The sequence below is a fragment of the Carassius gibelio genome, chromosome A17 (assembly GCF_023724105.1).
Source record: "Carassius gibelio isolate Cgi1373 ecotype wild population from Czech Republic chromosome A17, carGib1.2-hapl.c, whole genome shotgun sequence".
NCBI lineage: Eukaryota > Metazoa > Chordata > Actinopteri > Cypriniformes > Cyprinidae > Carassius > Carassius gibelio.
This window is the reverse complement of record NC_068387.1, coordinates 9,421,261-9,440,899: the sequence shown is the minus strand read 5'-3', so window position 1 is coordinate 9,440,899 and position 19,639 is coordinate 9,421,261. Positions and strand designations below refer to the sequence as shown.

At 35.5% G+C, this 19,639-nt stretch overlaps 1 protein-coding gene and 1 pseudogene across 1 annotated transcript; one reads left to right on the top strand and one right to left on the bottom strand.

Moving 5' to 3' along the window:
- Positions 1-3,784: 3,784 nt before the first annotated feature.
- LOC127933444 (bifunctional glutamate/proline--tRNA ligase-like) lies at positions 3,785-13,075 on the top strand (annotated as a pseudogene).
- Positions 13,076-14,104: 1,029 nt separating this feature from the next.
- Positions 14,105-18,459, bottom strand: LOC127933442 (probable G-protein coupled receptor 132). Its single transcript, XM_052530458.1, has 2 exons — positions 18,286-18,459; positions 14,105-17,487 (listed from the first exon to the last, which is right to left on the bottom strand). Exons 1-2 carry the CDS (start codon positions 18,336-18,338, stop codon positions 16,500-16,502), a joined length of 1,041 nt encoding a protein of 346 aa, XP_052386418.1. The 5' UTR covers positions 18,339-18,459; the 3' UTR covers positions 14,105-16,499.
- Positions 18,460-19,639: the final 1,180 nt, after the last annotated feature.

Sequence of the window (19,639 nt, the reverse complement as noted above, 5' to 3'; positions counted from 1 at the left end):
TGGGAAAAGAAGGAAGAAAGATCTCTTCTCGCAATTTCTTTTCCTTTCTTACTTCTAAAATGCTGCTCTCTTTCAACACATTTTTTTTTATTATTATGGAGGAATCAATACAACAGGTTGAAAAAAAGATTACTTTTTTTGTGTGTAATCTACAGAAGATTCTATTGAATCTTTTGTGCAGGGAAAAGGTTTGATGCATGTTAAAGGTTCTTCATGAAACCATTGGTGCTGATTTAATGCAAAGGCAATTTGTTGTCATTGTCAATGAATAAGAACCTCCTGTCTCTCATCTATAAGCTTCGCATTCATTACACAGCAGTCTTTTGTAATTCAGAGGGGATTTTTTTCCTCTCTACTGCTTCTGTGATTTCACATATGGGATCGTTCGAGAGATTAATACGCATACACTGGTTTTATGTGTGAAAATGTCAGCTGCGACTGCAGACCTGACTGAACAAATAAGTCACATTTCCATATTTCATCAGTGCGTGGTGTAGCCTACCTGCAGTGGCGTCAGGCATTATTGGAATTTTATGTCTCTGGCTTTAAAAATAAATAAATTCTGATGCCACATAGAGTATCACTGCCAGAGTCACATTAGGAGTGAATGCAAATGCGCTTCCAACCTGTTACAGCTTTGCTGGTGGGAGTTTGATGGGCTCTAATGAAGTACAGCGTAGGAGAGGCACTTTCATTGACTACATGAATGGCACTTTATGTCTTTATCTCATTTATCTTTAACCAAAAAACATGGGAAAATAATGTCAATTTACCACATATATACGCAGAGAAATCCGCAATGATGGACGAGGGAAGTATGAGAGCTGGTCTGAGGAGTTATTGCACTGCCAGGTAGATTAATGACCGTGGATGAAAACAAATCAGGTAGCTGTGGTATCAGCTGGATAGAGTTTCAGCGTCATAGTGTGCTGTTTCCTGTCAGCTGTACCTCAGCTAAGCTCAGGGTCATTATGTCTTAGTTATTAAGGCAAAATCAGAAGAGGATGAAAACAAAAGTAAAAAAAAAAATAAAAAAAATAAAAACCAGTGTGGAGATGGTTCATTTTGAATGCTATTTGTTACTTTGAACATTATTTCTGAATAAAAAGTATCAGATCTTATTTCAAAGCCTCTAAATTCTCAACATCATGGTCAAAACATGATACAAAGAACCTGTTGTACAGAGACATTTGACTGACAGATATTTTCAGTAAATTAAGTACCTTAATTCTATAAATGTAGCTCAGGTAGTAAATAAAAAACTATGTAACTGAAGCAACTTAGGTTCACTTGATCCATATACTTTTTTCATGCAAAAACGTGTTAATCAAATATGATACTCTGATCTCAAAATCATCATTGTACTGCATTGCATTGTATGTTTTCATCTTATTTTGGGGGTTTAATAAACTTTTTTTTTTTTTTAAATAAACTTTCTGACTATAATTGCACATATCTTTTTTTGCAGTTCCTTCATGATGATGTATTAGCAATAGGCCTACATATATATATGTATATACTTTATTCCAAAACATCTTTACATACAAGCAGTGGCGGCTCCAGACAATTTTGATTGGGGGGGCAAAGGGGGGATCCTGGTCTTTTCAAGGGGGGTCTCATGAAAACCAACAAAAAATACAGTGGACATGGCTAATAACTGCATATTTCTGCTACTAAACAACAAAAACACCTTTGCAATGTAAACAAATGACAGGCTACATTTGTTATTCATATCCTTCACACCGCACTTTCATGTCAGGTATATTATGCATTTTTATTGACATTGATATTTTTACATTTATTTCCAGATAGATATTATTGAGTTTACAGGCTAAAGTGGTCTTGCTGTTGTAAACACTGTTGCTTTCGTAGAAAAAATATTTGCATCACATTTAAAATATAATTATATTTTAATTCATTTCTGAATTATTTTTATTTTTATAATGATAATTCAGAGAATGAGAAAATCTGAATAAGCCTTACCAGTGTTGTGATAATTATTTTTACGTGTTAAAAATAAATAAGTACTGTAATATAATAAAAGTTTATTCAAATAACATAAAAAACACCAGACCCCTCGATGCCTGTAAAACTTTTCTCCCTCTAACAGCATGCTAGTGTTACTTCTACACTACAGGCTACACACAGCAATATAAACAACATATCTGCATGTTCTCACATCACATCGTTCTTGTAAAATAATAATAAGTAAATAAACACCAAAATCACTTCGCTGAGAATGAAACACCACTTACCAGCTGCCACGATGTTGAAAATATCCTTTAGCAATTAAAAAATGCGCGTGCAGCATGAGGAATCTTCCCGGTTGGATAAGGTCGTAGTCAGGTGAACTGTCATCATGTTGGTCATTTTATTTACGGCTAAATTATTATTAATAAATTGTACTAATATTATGATTGGGCGTGGGCAGGCATTCACAAAAGTTTATGTTATTACAAAAAAAAATTGAGGAAATTGTGCTGTGACAAAAGGGCACTTAAGGGGCAAAGGAGCAGGTGCTCAAGTGAACCGGTTCTTTCGGACAATTCGATCAAATAAACCAGCTGAAAAAAAAAAATGGTTCACCGGTTCTTTTGCGCTCGATGTAATGCCGTCATTGGCGATGATTGCCCTTCATTCAAGCCTTTGGTTTACCCGCGCTTATAACATTAGCAAATAATCAGTTCAATCACCAAAAGAATCAGTTCGGTTCAGATGCGCTCTGTGTCAGTCTGCTTCGCGCTGAATCACGCATGCGCAGTTATCATCAGCTCATCGGTTCTCGAATCGGACGCGTCCGACAGAAACGGTTCTCGGTTCAGTGTATGAATAAATGTCGAAATAATTATTATTTATTATTGTTCTGCGTAGTTTGAAGAGAAACATTTTTGGATCTTTATCCCGATTATATATATTTTTTAATCAGGAAGAGGCTGGGGGGTCAAATGGGGGGTCAAGGCATTTTTTGGCAGGGTCTTGAGACCCCCCAAGACCCCCCCTGGCGCCGCCGGTGCATACAAGTATGGCTTCTACTTTCAGTTTAATAACACCTGAACTAAAATCGATCGATGCATTTTGATGGCTTACAGCGCCTCCTTTAGGAAGTACATTGCAATGTATCACGTATATTCTCATAATTTCAAATTTGTGTATCTCACAATTATGACCCTTTCTATTATATTTAATATTTGCTATTTTTAATTTACATTAATAGGCGTTTAAATACACAATATATAATCTATATTACAACTTCACAAGCGTCAGTCACCAATCAACATTCACAATAATAAAAGTGAAAGGTGACTGGAAACTTTACCGTATAATTTTACTAAGGCTCCTTATTATTTTTCAACAGTATGATTGCGCATTTCAAAAGAAGCATGCAGGGGGCACTGTATGACAGAATGATCACTGTATGACATCAAATTACCGCGAGAGCGTTTCGAATGCTATGGATCAGTGTGCTCTCTTATCGCTCTCGCGGTACTTTGATGTCATACAGTGATCATTCTGCAGCGCTGCTTCAAAGTCGAACGCGCCTAAACCTTTCTTTTACTGTCTATGGCCTAAACACACAGCATTCGAACAATTACCGGAACCATTGTTCCAGGGTTCAGGTTCTCCGGCTCATTCTAGTGCTGTGCTCTCTCTCACAGAAGTAGTTTGATGCTGGAAGTGTGATAGGGCTATTACGAGCAGACCAGGAGAAACGACATGGCACTAAACTTGATTATCAACAGTATCAACCCGCCTCTAGGTAAGTGCACATGCGAGGTGTTGCATATACTCCAAACTACAATGGATTTTGTAACTGAGCTCGGGCTGCTGCTCAATGGACTGACATGTCGTTAACGTATAGTATCTCGTGGCATTTCTAAAAGTATCAGTCTGCTTTCATTATGTTGATAGATTAAAAATAAGAACACTGACAGTTTTTAGGCAGTGCTTTAGTAAAAGTGAATCAGAAGTATAACGTGTGCGTGTTTTCATGATTATTACGGAGTTTTAAAGATTTGCGGTCATATACAGGAAAAACTTTTTTTTTTTTTTTTTTATCTTGATTTCAGAGCAGTTCCACAATGTATTTAAGATATAAAAATGCTAATAGGGCTGCTGAATGACGATTATTGTTGGTGAAAAGAATTGAAGTGCCTCATCCAGTGCTGGGAAAGCAGTGTCACTGGTTAATGCAAGTCATTTAAAAGATCTGTCTGATCTTGTCTTCTTCACACCTGTCTTTGACCAGCAGGATTTGTGTATTAATTTAATGGGCCCATATAAAGTATTAAAATTAGAAATGAAGTGGCATCGCTTATTGAAAAAAACAGGGTGAAGGTATTACTGCCTGGTTTTATGCAGTGATTGAGTGTCTCAGAAATCTTTTCGTCATAAATGAAATTCTGTGAACTTGCACGCATGCAGGCAGACATAAAGCAATGGAAAACGGCACTTTAAGACACTGAGAATGGTAATTTAATGTCAAATAAATTGTATTTAATTATATCAAATTCAAAATAAACATTAAATGTGAAGCATTTAACACGTGGAACATGCATATAAAAAAGAATAAGACATTTAAATGGAGCAAAAATCTAATTGATTAAATGAATGGATAAAACCCAATAAAAGTTTATTACTGAATAAACTTTAAACATATGAGAATGGTTGACACTCATTAAAACTGTTATGCACATAATATGTCTTTACAAGGGGAAATGCACCACACATTTTTACAGGTTGATGCTGCGGTGAAGCAGCTTTTGGCTCTGAAGGCATAATATAAGCAGATGATAGGGTAGGACTACAAACTCGGTGTTCCCCCTGCTGGTGCTTCTTGTTGTTTAAGTACTGCCACAACTGGTTTTGTCCTCCAATACTAAAATCCAAACACACTCTGTTGTGTCTGTGTTCAGACTTTATGCTGTGTTTATGAACACTTCACTGAAAGATATTCAGTTTTGCATTAAAGAAATGTGTCGTTTGCTACCAGGGCCAGTAGATGCACACACTTACTGTTTTTATCAAATGTAGGCTGGGACTGGAGGCAAAGAAAGAGGAAAACCTGGCTGAGTGGTACTCGCAGGTCATCTTTATTCATATGATTTAGTAAATGTTTTTGTTTTTCAGCTGTGTTAAAATCATGATTTTTGCTGTTTTCAGGTGATCACCAAGGCTGAGATGATCGAGTATTACGATGTCAGTGGCTGTTACGTGTTGAGGCCCTGGTCTTACTCTATCTGAGATGCCATAAAAGAATTCTTTGAGCGGGAGATAAAGAAGCTGGGTGCGGAGAACTGCTACTTCCCCATGTTTGTCTCTCAGGCTGCCCTGGAGAAAGAGAAGAGCCACATTGTGGATTTTGCTCCAGAGGTGCAGCAAAGACATGTATAATGTAAATCTATCAAATTTTCACAAAAATGTAACTGCACAACTATTTTCATCATTGATAAATATAAGAAAAATATTTTTCTTGAATTACCAAATCAGCATATTAGATTTTTTTTGAAGAATACTTTGATTCTAAAGACTGGAGTGTAATGGCTTTTAAATATTCAGCTTAATTACCTCAATTAATTGCATTTTAAAATATAAAAAAATTATGATAAATAAAAAAAATCACAAATTAAATAAATGCTTCTTTTTACTTTGGATAATTGGAAAGAGATAATATAATGTTATATTTGGACTTCTCAGTGTGTGAAAAAGAGAACAACTTTTTTTATCTGTAAATGTCTTTAGGTTGCTTGGGTAACAAGATCAGGAAAGACCGAGCTGGCGGAGACCATCGCTGTGCGCCCCGCTAGTGAGACAGGTGAGCAGCTGCAGCTGGATCTTAAATGGAATCGATCTTCATCTGTTTAATGAATTCAATTTCTTCTTTCATTGAAGCAGTGATCAAACTCGACCAGTGGTGCAACGTTGTGGTCAGTTTGAGCCTCAGAGGTCAACTTTTGCAGACACCTCTAAATTAAGGGCCCATGTCTTCATTCTGTTTTTTGCTTTTCTTAGCGTTGGGAGTTCAAACACCTCCAGCCCTTCCTGAGGACCAGAGAGTTCCTTTGGCAGGAGGGACACACAGCGTTTACCACTAAAGAGGAAGCTACAGAGGAGGTCAGATGTGATCCTTACTATTTACACCCAGATCCAGAAGTAATTTGTACCATGTTTCTGACCCTCCCGCTCTTATCTGTCATGTGTGCAGGTTCTGCAGATTCTGGTCCTGTGTACGAGGAGCTGATGGCCAAGACCATCCCTGTGGTCAAGGGCAAGAAACCAGAGAAGGAGAAGTTTGCAGGAGGAGACTACACCACAACTGTGGAGGCTTACATCTCAGCAAGCGGCAGAGCTATTCAGGTTAGTCTTTGGTTTGCAAAACATCCAGATAATCTTACTTTACAATCTTTGTTTGGTCTGCTTAACTGCTTAAAAAAATAATTAATTACACGAGGTCACTTTAAAATAAGAAACCGAGTAGAGCTGGGTATTTCCATTAACCTTCCAATTTGATTATTATAGCTAAATTAAAAACTAAAAGGATGTGCAGCATGCTAGAGATCAGAACACAACACAAATGTCCTGGAACCCACAAGCAGCACCCCTAAACATTCAGAAAATATAAAAATGTATAAGTCACTGAAGTATTGTAGCACCATCAGTGTAGAGCAGTAAGATGTGAAACACTCCAATCACTCTCACAGGGTGCCACATCTCATCACCTGGGCCAGAACTTCTCCAAGATGTTTGAGATCGTCTTTGAGGACCCCAAGAAACCGGGTGAGAAGCAGCTGGCCTACCAGAACTCATGGGGCATCTGAGTCCTGACGATGGTTCATGGAAACAACATGGGCCTGGTGCTGCCACCCGAGTAGCATGTTTACAGGTGCGCTGGAGATTCATTAGTTCTTCCTATTTGGTTATAGTGGATCATAGCAATGTATCCAAACGTACACTGTGATCCGCAGGTCATCATCATTCCTTGTGGCATCACAGCCACTCTCCCAGAAGCAGAGAAAGAGCTTCTGTTTGCCCAATGCTCCAAATATCTTTCTAGACTACAGAAGGCCGACATTGTCTGATTTCATTTTTCTTTCTTTCTTTCTGTTTTCTGAATGCAGGGTGTGTGTGTCCTTAAGGTTAAGGTTGGGCCAAAAGACTTAAAACATAGTCAGTTTGTAGCAGTAAGAAGAGACACTGGAGAAAAGCTCTCTGTGCCAGAAGTTGATGCTGAAAAGAAAATCCTAAACCTTCTGGAAGAGATCCAGAACAACCTGTTTAACCGGTACAAACACCTGCTTTCTAGTTCCTCACCTGGTATATCCACATTAGAGCTCTGCCGTTTCCATCAGATGTGGCATGAATTGTGATTTATTTTGATTTTTTTAGGGCCTCTGATGATTTGCACAAACACATGGTTGTGACTGATATGATGGAAAGATCTGGACCAGGGAAGAGTAAGTAAATGATGTGGATCCAGAGTTCTTTGGTAACTTTATTTCCATCAAAACCAGAAATTTGCCTAATTCATATAAATTCTTACAGACTGTGCAGATTCCCTTCTATGGAGGCATTGAGTGTGAGGACTGGATTAAAAAGACAACAGCCAAGTAAGGGACTAGTCCAGTTCTCCATGCTTTTGGGTTGATATTCCTAGATAACCAGTATTCCATTACCTTGGCATTGAAATATAAAAAAAAAATATATAAATGCCATAGGGCCCAAAAATAAGAATATCCCTGCTATGGGGCCCTCTTCCTTCGTATTTTTATGTATATTGAGCCAATTATACTGTGTGAGGGGAAGAAATGTTAAGCATGATATTGTAGTGACATTTTTTACTTTATTTATTATATATTAAATTATCAATTTATGTAATTTTGTTTGAACCATTGGAAATATTTATATAAATCAGTGAAAGCAAATATTTTATAAATGTTTTATTTTAAATGATTAAATGTTACTAAAAGGCTAAACTAATTTGAAAAATATTTTCTTTTTTAAGTTGGCACTATATCATTTTTTTTCTAATTTATTATTTTTAATATAATTTATTTTATATCACTTAGTGTAAAAAGTAAAAAAAAAAAAAAAAAAAGTATGGCTGTTAATGAATTAAAAACTCATTGATCTCACAATATCTGAACAGAAAAAAAGAATATGAAAATAGAGACAATAATATTAAATTCTGTGAAGATTAAAATCACCGTAGATATGATTTCCATTAACGCTGTTGTTTTCTGTGTCCTCAGGGATCAAGACCTGGAGCCTGGTGAACCCTCAATGGGAGCCAAGAGTCTGTGTATCCCCTTCGAGACCTTGAAGAAACTGCAAGCCGGTCAGATGTGCGTCAGCGGCAAAGAGCCTGTGCAGTTCTACACGCTGTTTGGTCGCAGCTACTGAGACTTCCTAAAATAAAGACTGCCCTTCTTGTCAAATGCACTTGCAGAATAACAGAATAATGAAGACATCTGTCATCTCTTCTAACAACTCAAAATACTGCTTTTTAGTGTATTTTAGAGGAATCCCCTCTATTTTTCTGGTCACAGGTTTACTAGCTGACAGGCACAGTTTTACTTTAGCTGAAATTAGATGTTCTATGCAGCCATACTTAATCTTTACACATCTTTGTCCTGAATAAATGTCTAAACAATTAACTAAATAAATATTATCTGTAATAAATGGATTCTTAATTTCTATCATTTTTTTGTACTCGTCATGTCTTTTGTATCTTTTTGTATTTGGATTGTGTTCATGGGGATCGGAGATTAAGATGTTTTCTGAAAAAAAAACATACACAAAGGGATTTTACTAGATACTGTTGATAGATTATTATTATTATTTTTACTGAATAAACATTCACATTATGCGTGCACTTTAGCTCAAAAGTACATATTGTTCATATAATTATTCATTTAATAATGAAACAAGTGAACAAGAAAAGAAGAGAAAGGCAAGTAAAAAGTGCTAGGAGGTAATAATATAATATAAAAATCCGAAAAAAAAGGTACAATAGGGTACAAACAAATATTATTTTGTTAAGAGTACAAACTTGTAAAGTCGTATAGCTTTCCTAGATTAAGAGTATAAAATATGAATACTGTCTTTATGCAGTCGTACTTCAGTAAGCAAAGTTGGGATATAAAATGCATGAATGTTCATTCTGTTACTGCGCGACTCAAATCCCGATGATTCTCGCGAGAGTGTCGCACCACGACGGTAAACTTGTAGACACGTGCTGGGCGTGTTGTCAAACGCACAGGTGTCACCGCTAGCTCCTATTTGTGACACGTCAGATTTCCGACAGAAAATTGCGGAAGCAATACGTGGATAAACTGGTTTATGTTATCAGCGTTTCATCACACCTGTCGAGGTTTGCTTATGAGGGTAAGTGGGATATTGTACTTTTATTGGCTTACAAGTCTATTTAAACACGATGTTTATTGCGGTTCAGAGTATTTATGTAAGTAAAAAGGTTTATTATGACCTCTAACGTTACATCGTTGAAAAGGCAAAGCAACGTACATTTCTTTAGATCTGCTTTACCTGTTCGTTTAAAAAGGCCTATATGTTTGTCATGTATTTGTGTCAAGAGACAACTTTTTGTAATGCATGATCTTATACATTTGTACTGAATATAATTACTGCTATAAAAGATTGTTGTGAATATCATGGTGTTTAGATGACAGAATATAAATTCAAACTACAAACTGCATATCTAAATAGTTTTGTTTACGTTTACTTAATGCAATTTTTACGTTATTATTTTCATACTTTTCCCCCCTCATTTCTTCCTGTCTGTAACTACAAATATCTCATTTGTCATTTTCCTATAGGGCTTAAAGTCTTAATAAAATTTAATGTTTATGTAAAATGTAATATTTTACACCAGGGACATGTTTCTCCCTCTCTTCAGATTCCCTGGTCCTCTTCCTGGTAATCGAAGTAAAGCAACAGAGGAAATGTCTTTGGAAGGAAGTATGTATGTGTGTCATGTAACCTGCCTCTGAAACACAATGGAAACTCCCTGCCTCCTGTGGGACACCAGAGAACAAACTGTTAACTGCAGAAAGTGTAGCTACAAAGACAACAACATAATTTAGGTCAATAGGGATAAAGACACGGTAACCCTGCTGATCGTGCTATAGCTTTATAAAACGAATAGATGTACAGTAGACAGGACAGTAGTAGACTCTCGGGTGTAATTGGACGACGTTACTGTGTGTAATGGGGGAGTGTATGCTCGACCGTTATGGTGAAGATGGTTTTCCAAGTTGTGAAGGGTTTGACGATTGGTCCACATTCAGTTCTGCTGACTGGACTGAACCCCAGCAAGATGACAATGGGTTTTCAGACTGGGGTGCATTCCAGGACAGAACCAGAGAAGAGGAATCATCAACCCTGTCTGGGGCAGGAGCAGGAACTTCTGAGTTTCCTGAAAACGTATGTTTTGACCTACTTTCAAACTGTTATGTCTGTGTTGAAGTGTTATTGTACTATTTAATGCTGTTGTTTCACAGACAGAAAATGGTGATAAAGGGAATCCATGGTTTATTTTTAATGAATGCTTTCAAGTTGAGGATGCCGAGAAAGATCCTGTCATGATGGAAATCCCTACATTGTCTCTGCTACAGCAGAGCACATTAGACAAGCCCTCTCAGTCTTCAGCGATATCAAGGTATAGTCTATGGCTTTTCTATTGTTCATTATGAAATAATGAACCCGGTTTGGTGGTATGATGCATTGGATACAGTCAACTAGTTTTTACTGGAGTCGCTAGTTCATTAATCAGCCATCTTGGTAATGACTTTCTTTGTTCAATCTATTATTATAATTTTTTTATTATAATTTTTTTAAAATCAATTATGAATGATATGCATACATACAATGACTTACTTTTCTAACTTGCCCTAATTTATTATCACAATTATTTTTTAGAACAAAAATACAGGTAAAGTTGTTTTGATTATTAAATGTTATTTAGTAGCAGTAGTGTTCATACACCTGTAGACTCAAAGAAAAAAAAAAGATATATATTATCAGTTAACAATAACTTAAATAAAATATAAAAATAACTAAACTAAGAAATAAAAATGGACATTTAAATTAAGTTATAAAAAAGGAAAAAAAAATCATTAAATACTTCAAAGTAAATACAGAAAATAAAAAAAATGAAATATAACCTCATATAGTTACCTTACATTATTTATTTTTAATTAAATGTAAACTTTTATTTGGAACAACCTGAATGCATGGGGTATATTTCTAAAAACACCAGACTAGTAGATTTTCCCTTTTTCTTTATCTTAGTAACTTTTATTCATGATTGACTCTGAACAGGACAGTGAAAGACTGAAATCTCCAGTGTGTGTACATTGTCAATATTTTCCCTGATTACAATGTGCTCAAACAATGTTACACAGTTAAATTGTGTGGTTTATTATTCAAAAACTGCACAATTCCATTTTAATTGATGGAGTGTAAATGAAGTGTCCATCATTTTTCAGAAGTTCCTCTCCTGCTCTCTCTCTCTCATTAGTGAAGCTGCAAATTTCTGGTGTCATCTACAGTCTGGGTCCAAAATTCTCAGACTGTCAGGTCCCAAACCCAAACTACACTCCCATGAAGGACTGCTCAAATCCCTCCAGCTCAGACAGCCTGACGCAAGCGCTGACTCACAGGTGAGTACAGACTGAGATTTTAAATTTGACACATCACACACCATCTGAGCTACATACATTGTTACATCATTGTTATTTTTTATTTTTTTAGACCACTAATCTTTTAGATCTTGACCCAGAAGATCTGGAAGATCATCCTGGAGCACTTATTCAAACCAAGGTTTGTGTATGTGTGTTCTCAAACTGTGGTCCATGTAGGATTCCAGGTTTGACTATACAGTGTGTGTGTATTGTGTGTAGTGTGCGTGCGTGCGTGTGCGTGTATATATATTCCTGCCGGCAGGAATATATATACACTCAAAGCCACAACCTTCGGGTTACAAGTCTGACTCTCTAACCATTAAGCCATGACTGCCCTTTCTTTTATTTAGGTTTTACTTTAGATATACAGCAGAATATATGCCAAAGAGGATTTATACACTCCTAGAGATATTCACCCCATATTGAAAACTGTCATTATTTACTCAGCCCCATGTTTTTCCTACTCTGAATGCCTAACCCTAAACTAAGTGGGTTCACTGACCTCTTACGCTTTTTTTGTTTTGTTTTTGTTTTTGTTTTTGTTTTTGCCAGCTGATGCCATCATCGCAGTGTCGGAATGCACCAGGGTTCTTTTATCAGATCTCACGCCAGTGGCTCAGCCAGTACAACTTGAACCTGCTGCCCTACCAGAACAAGAAAGATCCTCTGCAATAATCAACATCACATGTGTACACACACACACACACACACACACGCACACAAACTCTTACAGTTGCGCTGACACACATTATTTCAGAAAACCAAACCTGCAAGGTTTGTAATTTATTCGTAAATTTATTTATTTTTTTCATCATTTTCTCGGCTGGTTGTTCCAAACACATTTTAAATGCACTGAAATGAGCTACTAGTGCATTCTTCAGAACATCTCAGAAAATCAAACAGGTTTGGAAGTAACCAAAATGATGACTTAATACTACTGCCTGCATTCATGAATGTGTATGGAAACAAGCACAGGCAAGGTTTTCCATGCACGTTCACAAATACATCCAAGTCTGTTACAAAGCATGCTTGACAAAAGTACTTGTATGCACACTAGCTCAGGATGGAGTTCCTAACTTACTTGATTTACACACATTGCCACTGATCTAACATTAAAAGGGAGGCTTTTAACATAAGCAGAACGAAACTAATAAGTGCCTAAAAAGAACAAAATTACTGTAAACTTAGTACAGGAAGTTAATGCAGCCATATATATATTCCACTGTCTGCTGCTGCCTAAGCTCACGGCTTACTGTTCTTAAAGCTACATTGTTTTTATTGTGAATTGACATTTGAAATCTTTGAATGCATTTGGTATATTTATGTTGGAAATATTTAAAAAAATATTATTTGAATAATATATGAATATACAGCTAAAAGTTTGTGTCCTGCAGTTTTTTTTATTCCAAAAAAAAAAAAAAAAAAAAAAGGTAATTCAAAATCTAATAAAAGGAGAAGTTCAAAGCTCTTCAACAGCATACCACTATTCCTTTATTTGTTTGTTTGGCCCTTTTGGCTTCTAGAGTACACTGCAAAAAATTGGAGTATAGGATGTACTTGAAAAAATCTTGGAAAGTTTTTTTTACACAGAAAAGGCTAGTAAATTAACAAACATTTGCCAAGTTGAAGCCTAAACATAATTATTATTAGGTTTAATTAGACATTTTTAAGTTTAGTTTACTTGGAAATCCCCAGTTCATTTTGTTGACTCTTTGTAAATTTTACATTATGTAATGCTTATCACTGTAAAAAAGTTTAACAAATTCTAATTCTTTTGCATATTTTGCACTCACATATTTTAAGTAAAACTTTAGCATTGATTTAATAAAATGTGTAAGTTTATACAAGTTACTTTAACAGGGTAACAGCGGTAAACCACCATGCTATTACAGCATGTGGTTCACTTGCAACATGCAAGCAAGGTCATTTTGAGTAGAAAATAAACTCCAGGTGTCACAAAACAGTATGTTACTAACAACTAAACTAAACAACTAACAACAAAATCAACCATAAAACAGTGTACTTTTTTAATTATTCATGCCCCATTGCATGATGGGAAATATGGGATTATAACTTTGATATTAACTTAAAGAATCTTTGTAAACATAACAAATTTACTTATGTATTTAAGTACAATAAATTAAAACGAAACCTGAAGTAGCTTAATGAATTAAACGTGACAGTTTGAAGTAAAAACACAAAATAGTATTTAAGTATTTTAGTATTTTATTATAAATGTGCTTAACTGATGCTATCTTTATATACAAGTTTAAAAAAAGCACTTTTTACAGTGTAAATGCAATTACAAAAAATAAATGAATGAATACATAAAATAAATGTGTTAAAAAAAAAAAAGCAGGATCAGTAAACTAATTGAACTTTTTTTTTTTTTTTTTTTTTATAGAAAGTGTAAAGTAATCTTATAAGGCAATTTAAGGGGTTAATTTGATATCAAGACCATTTAATTATATCAACATAATTTGTCTGCAAATTAGTAATTTTATTTCGCATGATTTAGTTTGCTAGACACCTTCAGCTTGACTTAAAAATGTAAAGATTGGTACATATATATCTTTATATGTCAGTCTTGGGTTATGTGAACAAATGTTGAGTCTGTCAAACTTCCTGTCATTTAGTGTGAGCACGTTCAAACTAAAAACAGAACTATTCTACATTTTATTACGACCTAGCATACAGGAAGTTCACCATTTAAGGTCATGGAAAGTTCAAGTTACAAACACATTTTAGCATCCGTTCTCATGCTCAAAGTCCTCACCACAACTAAACATTTTAAGCTCTAAGATCTATTCAGAGAGAACTGCTTATGTTCATACTTTACTTTTTTATCTGTATGAGCTAACAATGGCAAGGTCATGGTTTCATTTCTCATTTCCCAGCTGCATAAAATTCTAATAATAAGATTTAATTTAATGGTAACAGATGGAATTTCTATAAAAGGTTACTAAGTAGTTTTTTATTTTTATTTTATTTTTTTTTAATCAGTGTTGCATTCCTAGAGAAAACAGAGAAAATGGTTGTGGCCAAAAATGAAAAATCTTCAACACTCATATTGCTGTCTGTGGGTAGTGGTGAGTAGAGGTACAGAAATGCAAAAGGTAACACATTGTACATTTATGTGTACCAACATTGTAACAATAAAAAGCTGGTTTAAAATCAGTGAACTTACCCTTTAAATGATAATGATAATAATATTAATAATAATAATAATCCTATATCAAGCACATGTGTATGTAACTACGTGTCTTAATGCAGGCACAATATATGAACTTGTATAGACTGTCAACTGCAAGCAGAAAAACAACCGTTTTCACACCTCGTTTAGCCTCTAACCATTTCCTCTATACGTTTTTGTGGCTTCTTGCATCAATTTCACATCAAACTCAAAAACGTCTCCTGATTTCACACATGGACTTTGCTAAGATATAATATAAAATAGCAAATAGTACTCCTGAAAAAAAATTAAATATAAATAAATACAATTTATTTTAAAATGTTTCTTGTTTTCGTAAATTTTTTGTTTGTATTATGACCGTTTAATTTGATATTTTAACAAAGCTCTGTACTTTCTTATGTAATGAATAAGAATGAATCTCTAAAAATGTTTTCCCTATTTTCATTATTTCCACCAAAAAAAAAGTTGTGTATTTATTAATTTAATAAAGAAATGGCATGCATTTATTCCATTAAGTAGCTAATAAATAGTTTAAGTTGCACCACATTACATTTTACACTTCAATAAAAAGATCCAATTAACTTACATTTCAAGAGATCTTAACACATGAGGGTCTTTTTCTGTTATGTAATTTCCTGTTTCATGTAAAAAAACAAACAGAAAAAACATATTGTATACAAAAAGTATCATAACAATTGCTTTTATATTATCAGGAATAGAAAGGCAAACATTATTATACTTTCTCGTTTGGCGTCAGCATTGAGCAAATATGCATTTACATCATTTAAACAAATCTTTGAATGACTAATGGAACTTTAATTTCACAAACCTTGCAAATTTAGTCGAATCCAGCTGTGAGATCTTGTGACATGTGCATTTTTATCCATCATGATCGCGTGTTCTCTGCATGACGGTCGTTCCATCTGAATTGAATGCTTTAAACTTTAAACTCATGATTTCAAATAGTGCTGCACTTTATGCATTTGGCCACTGTCATATTCATGTCATTTTCACTGTGTGCTGTATGTAAAATGAGGGTTACCCTGGCTTTATTAAAAAATATATGATCCTCAAACGCACACCATCTTCCCAGAAAACTGAGTGCCCTTTTGGTTACAATGTTTACTTTTCAATTATATTTTTATTAAATATTTATTTGTGAAAAAAATACTTTTTCATCTAAAGTTGGTTTATTTAAAAAAAAAATTTTAAACCATTGTCAAATGATTTCAAATTTCTTAAATATTAATAATAATAAAAAAATAAATTATATCTGCTATCGCCCCCCCCTGCTTTCCTAGATATCGGCAGTCCAAATAATAATAATAAAAAAACAATATCAGTCAACCAGTAGTAAAAAGGGGCGTTATGAATAAATCCGCCATATGTCACAAAATTGGTTTCACTAGAAGATAATGCCATTTTGATTAAAAATTACAAGGAAATATACATAAGCACAATAACATGCATTTAGAAAATATGGTTCCTGTAATGCTTTCCAAATGTTTGGAAGATTAAACAAGTATAACAGAAACATTTCCTATTTCATTTAAGTGTTGTACAGGCTACAGAAAAAGGAAAATAAGTCCCAGTTTAGAAAATGAAAGAAATCATGCAAAAGAAGGAGATCTCGAGCTTCTGCGTAACCTTCGCAGGCCTTCGTGGATCCTCGTATGAGCACTGTTGCTGCTAAGCACATAGAAAACAGGGTTTATGGCACTGTTGATGGTAGAGAGACCCAGAGAGATTGTATAGGGTGTGTAGATGCTTCTTTCAAAGTCACATTTCCCATTGGAAAAGTGGAAATTGATGGCACGTATCAAAAGGATCACATGATACGGCATGAAGCAGACCAGAAAGAACAAGATGACAGCATAGGCCAGGTGACGTATTTTGATTTTGGCCTGTGGCGTCAAACCTGTGCTAGCTTGAACTTTAGAAATGATGGCCAAGTTGGTGAATATTAAAATGCACAGCGGGATGAAGAAACCGATGAGGAAGCGGGCGTAGTTGAAGCCCGTCACTACGACAGAGGGTAGGCTTGGCTCGAAGCACCGCTTCTCCTCCATTTTTTCAGAGTCTCCCTCTGCCATGGTGAAAACCGGCACGTGTCCCACAGCAACGACCACCACAATCATAACGCTGATGATCACAGCATGCCTCATCCTTCTCAGACCACGAGACTCCACGGCGTAGACCACCGCGACAAAACGGTCCGCTGAAACGCAGCACATCAAGAAGATACTGATGTACATGTTGTTGAAGAACACATAGCCGGTGAACTTACAGGTCAAAGAGCCCCACTCCCACTGATGACCTCTGTTGATGTAAATGGCCCAGAGTGGAAGTGTGCCAAGATACATCAGGTCACACACTGACAGGCTGAAGAGGTAGATCCCTAGGACGTTCTTCTGACACACTTCGAGGAACGTGAGGAAGACTGTGATCAGGTTAGCGGGCAGACCTAATATGAGGACTGTGCTGTAGAGAACCACAAGTGGAAGTGGGTTTTCTTCCTTGTAAAGTGGTGCACATATGTCTGTGTGGTTCGGGAGATTGATTGTTGTACTGGTTTTGTACATCATGGTCACTTGGAAGCTAATCCAAAATGATGGGGGAACAAAACATAATTCAGTTAAACTGGTGTTTCATTAAAAGAAACAGCATGAGGTCGATATGAAAGAAAATAAGAGAAAGGACCATCAAAAACAAAGCTAATGATACTAGAAAAACAAAAACCTTAAGTGCTACTTTTAGAAGTTTAGAAGTATATGGTTCTCTTTTCTATTCAGATTACTTCTCCAAAGGCTAAGTCAGATATTATAAAACATGATATGGGTATTTTCTACTATACAGAAAATCAAATAGCCTAGTCTTACTAAATGAACTCTCCTTTTTTAGATGAGAATTAACAATTAAGTGCACATCAGGATTAATTTTAGATTTAATTTGAAATATATAATATAGTTTTAAGATGACTCAGCTAGTTACGTGAACTAAACAGGACAGCCACCATGTGGCAAACCCACACTATGATAAATAAAACAGCTTTTATTAGGCTATTGTTTGTATTTGTAAAAAAAAGATATCGAAATGTAAACTTTTCATTTTCCCAGTAATATTATTTACAAGTTTAATATAGTTAAACTTAATAATATTAATACGTTTAATATAGTTAAACCATGGTTATCTCAAATTAACCATGGCTTCACTACTCTATCTGTGGTTACAAATGCTAGCCATTCTGCAAAAGAAACATGCTTGCTACACTTCTACTATAATAAAACCTTGGTCAGTTTTCGGTTTGACTCTCCACTCAACAGCTCGTTACCTTTGAAGTGGTAAGTTCTGATTCTACCTCCATGTTGTACATAATCAAACAAATAAAAGAGTTACCTCTTATCCCAGATGATCGCGGAAACCTTATTCAATATAACAGTCCATGTCATCAATCTCTGTGCCCATTTGTCAAATCAGCCCAAACTCTCTCTCTCTTTCTTTCTTTCTTTTTTTTTAATACCAGCGGACTTGGTAAAAGCTACACACTCAGCTGCACACCTGCAGTGAAGGAAGTGAAGTGACGATGTGTTCTTGCACACAGTGTGACACGAGGGGAAATAGTAGCTACGTCTGATCTTGCAAGACATTTGTGTGTGAAATGTAATAATTTACAATCTGATATATATATATATATATATATATATATATATATATATATATATATATATATATATATATATATATATGTATGTTGTCTGTGTGTGTGTGTGTGTGTGTGTGTGTGTTGAATGATGAACACATAACCCAGTTTAGTATAACTTTGATTCTTTACTGGAGAACTGAATATACTAATCACATGTTTTTTTTAGACCAAGCACTTCCGTACGTGTCTTTACGTCCACACTACGGAATACCCAAAAGTACAATTGCGATTCATATATAACTAAGAACATATAATCAATGTTCTACATTTTTTAACTCAGAGTCAGTAGCAGTCACTTGTGCACTTGGGTGATCGTAAAGGAAACTTTGATATTTTCCTGGTGTACAAACTTTTGAATGTTCTGCTGGGTTTTATTCATCATTTTGTTGTGGAAAAGTCTCAGGGACTGGTAAGATGTGTCTACGATTCCTTCTGTAATCCATCGCCTCTGATTCCACCAAACACGATCTTGGTTATTTGCAGATTTCTTTGATGCTTCCCACTTTTTTGTACCCTTGAGGTGTTTGTAACCTGACTACTTCACCTTTGAAAAGAGGACGGAGTGGCTTGCTGCTTTTGTCATAAAACCACTTCTGTTGATGAGGCTTGCAAGTCGATTTCTGACCATGTTTTGGTGGAAGGGACATGCAACTTTCTGTCAATTGGGAGTGTCGTCCATGTTTGTTTTGACAGAAGTCTTTCTGCTGGTGATCCGAGAATTCCATCACGAGGTATGTTTCTCAAATTGAGTAGATTTAGGAAGACATCTGTTCCGTCTCCCTTTGATTTTCCATCAACTCTTTTGCACTTTGCACCACTCGTTCTGCTAATCCATTGGATTGTGGATATTCCAGGCTGCTTGTTACATTAATAAAGTCCCAGGAACTTGCAAAGTTCTTAAATTGTTGACTGGGAAATTGTGTTCCATTGTCTGTGATCACTTTTTGGGGACAGCCATGTCCTGAAAAGTGTCTCTTAAAATTTTTTATCACAGTGGTCGATGTAAGACTGCAAAGAAGATCTATTGCAAACCAATTTGAATATGAG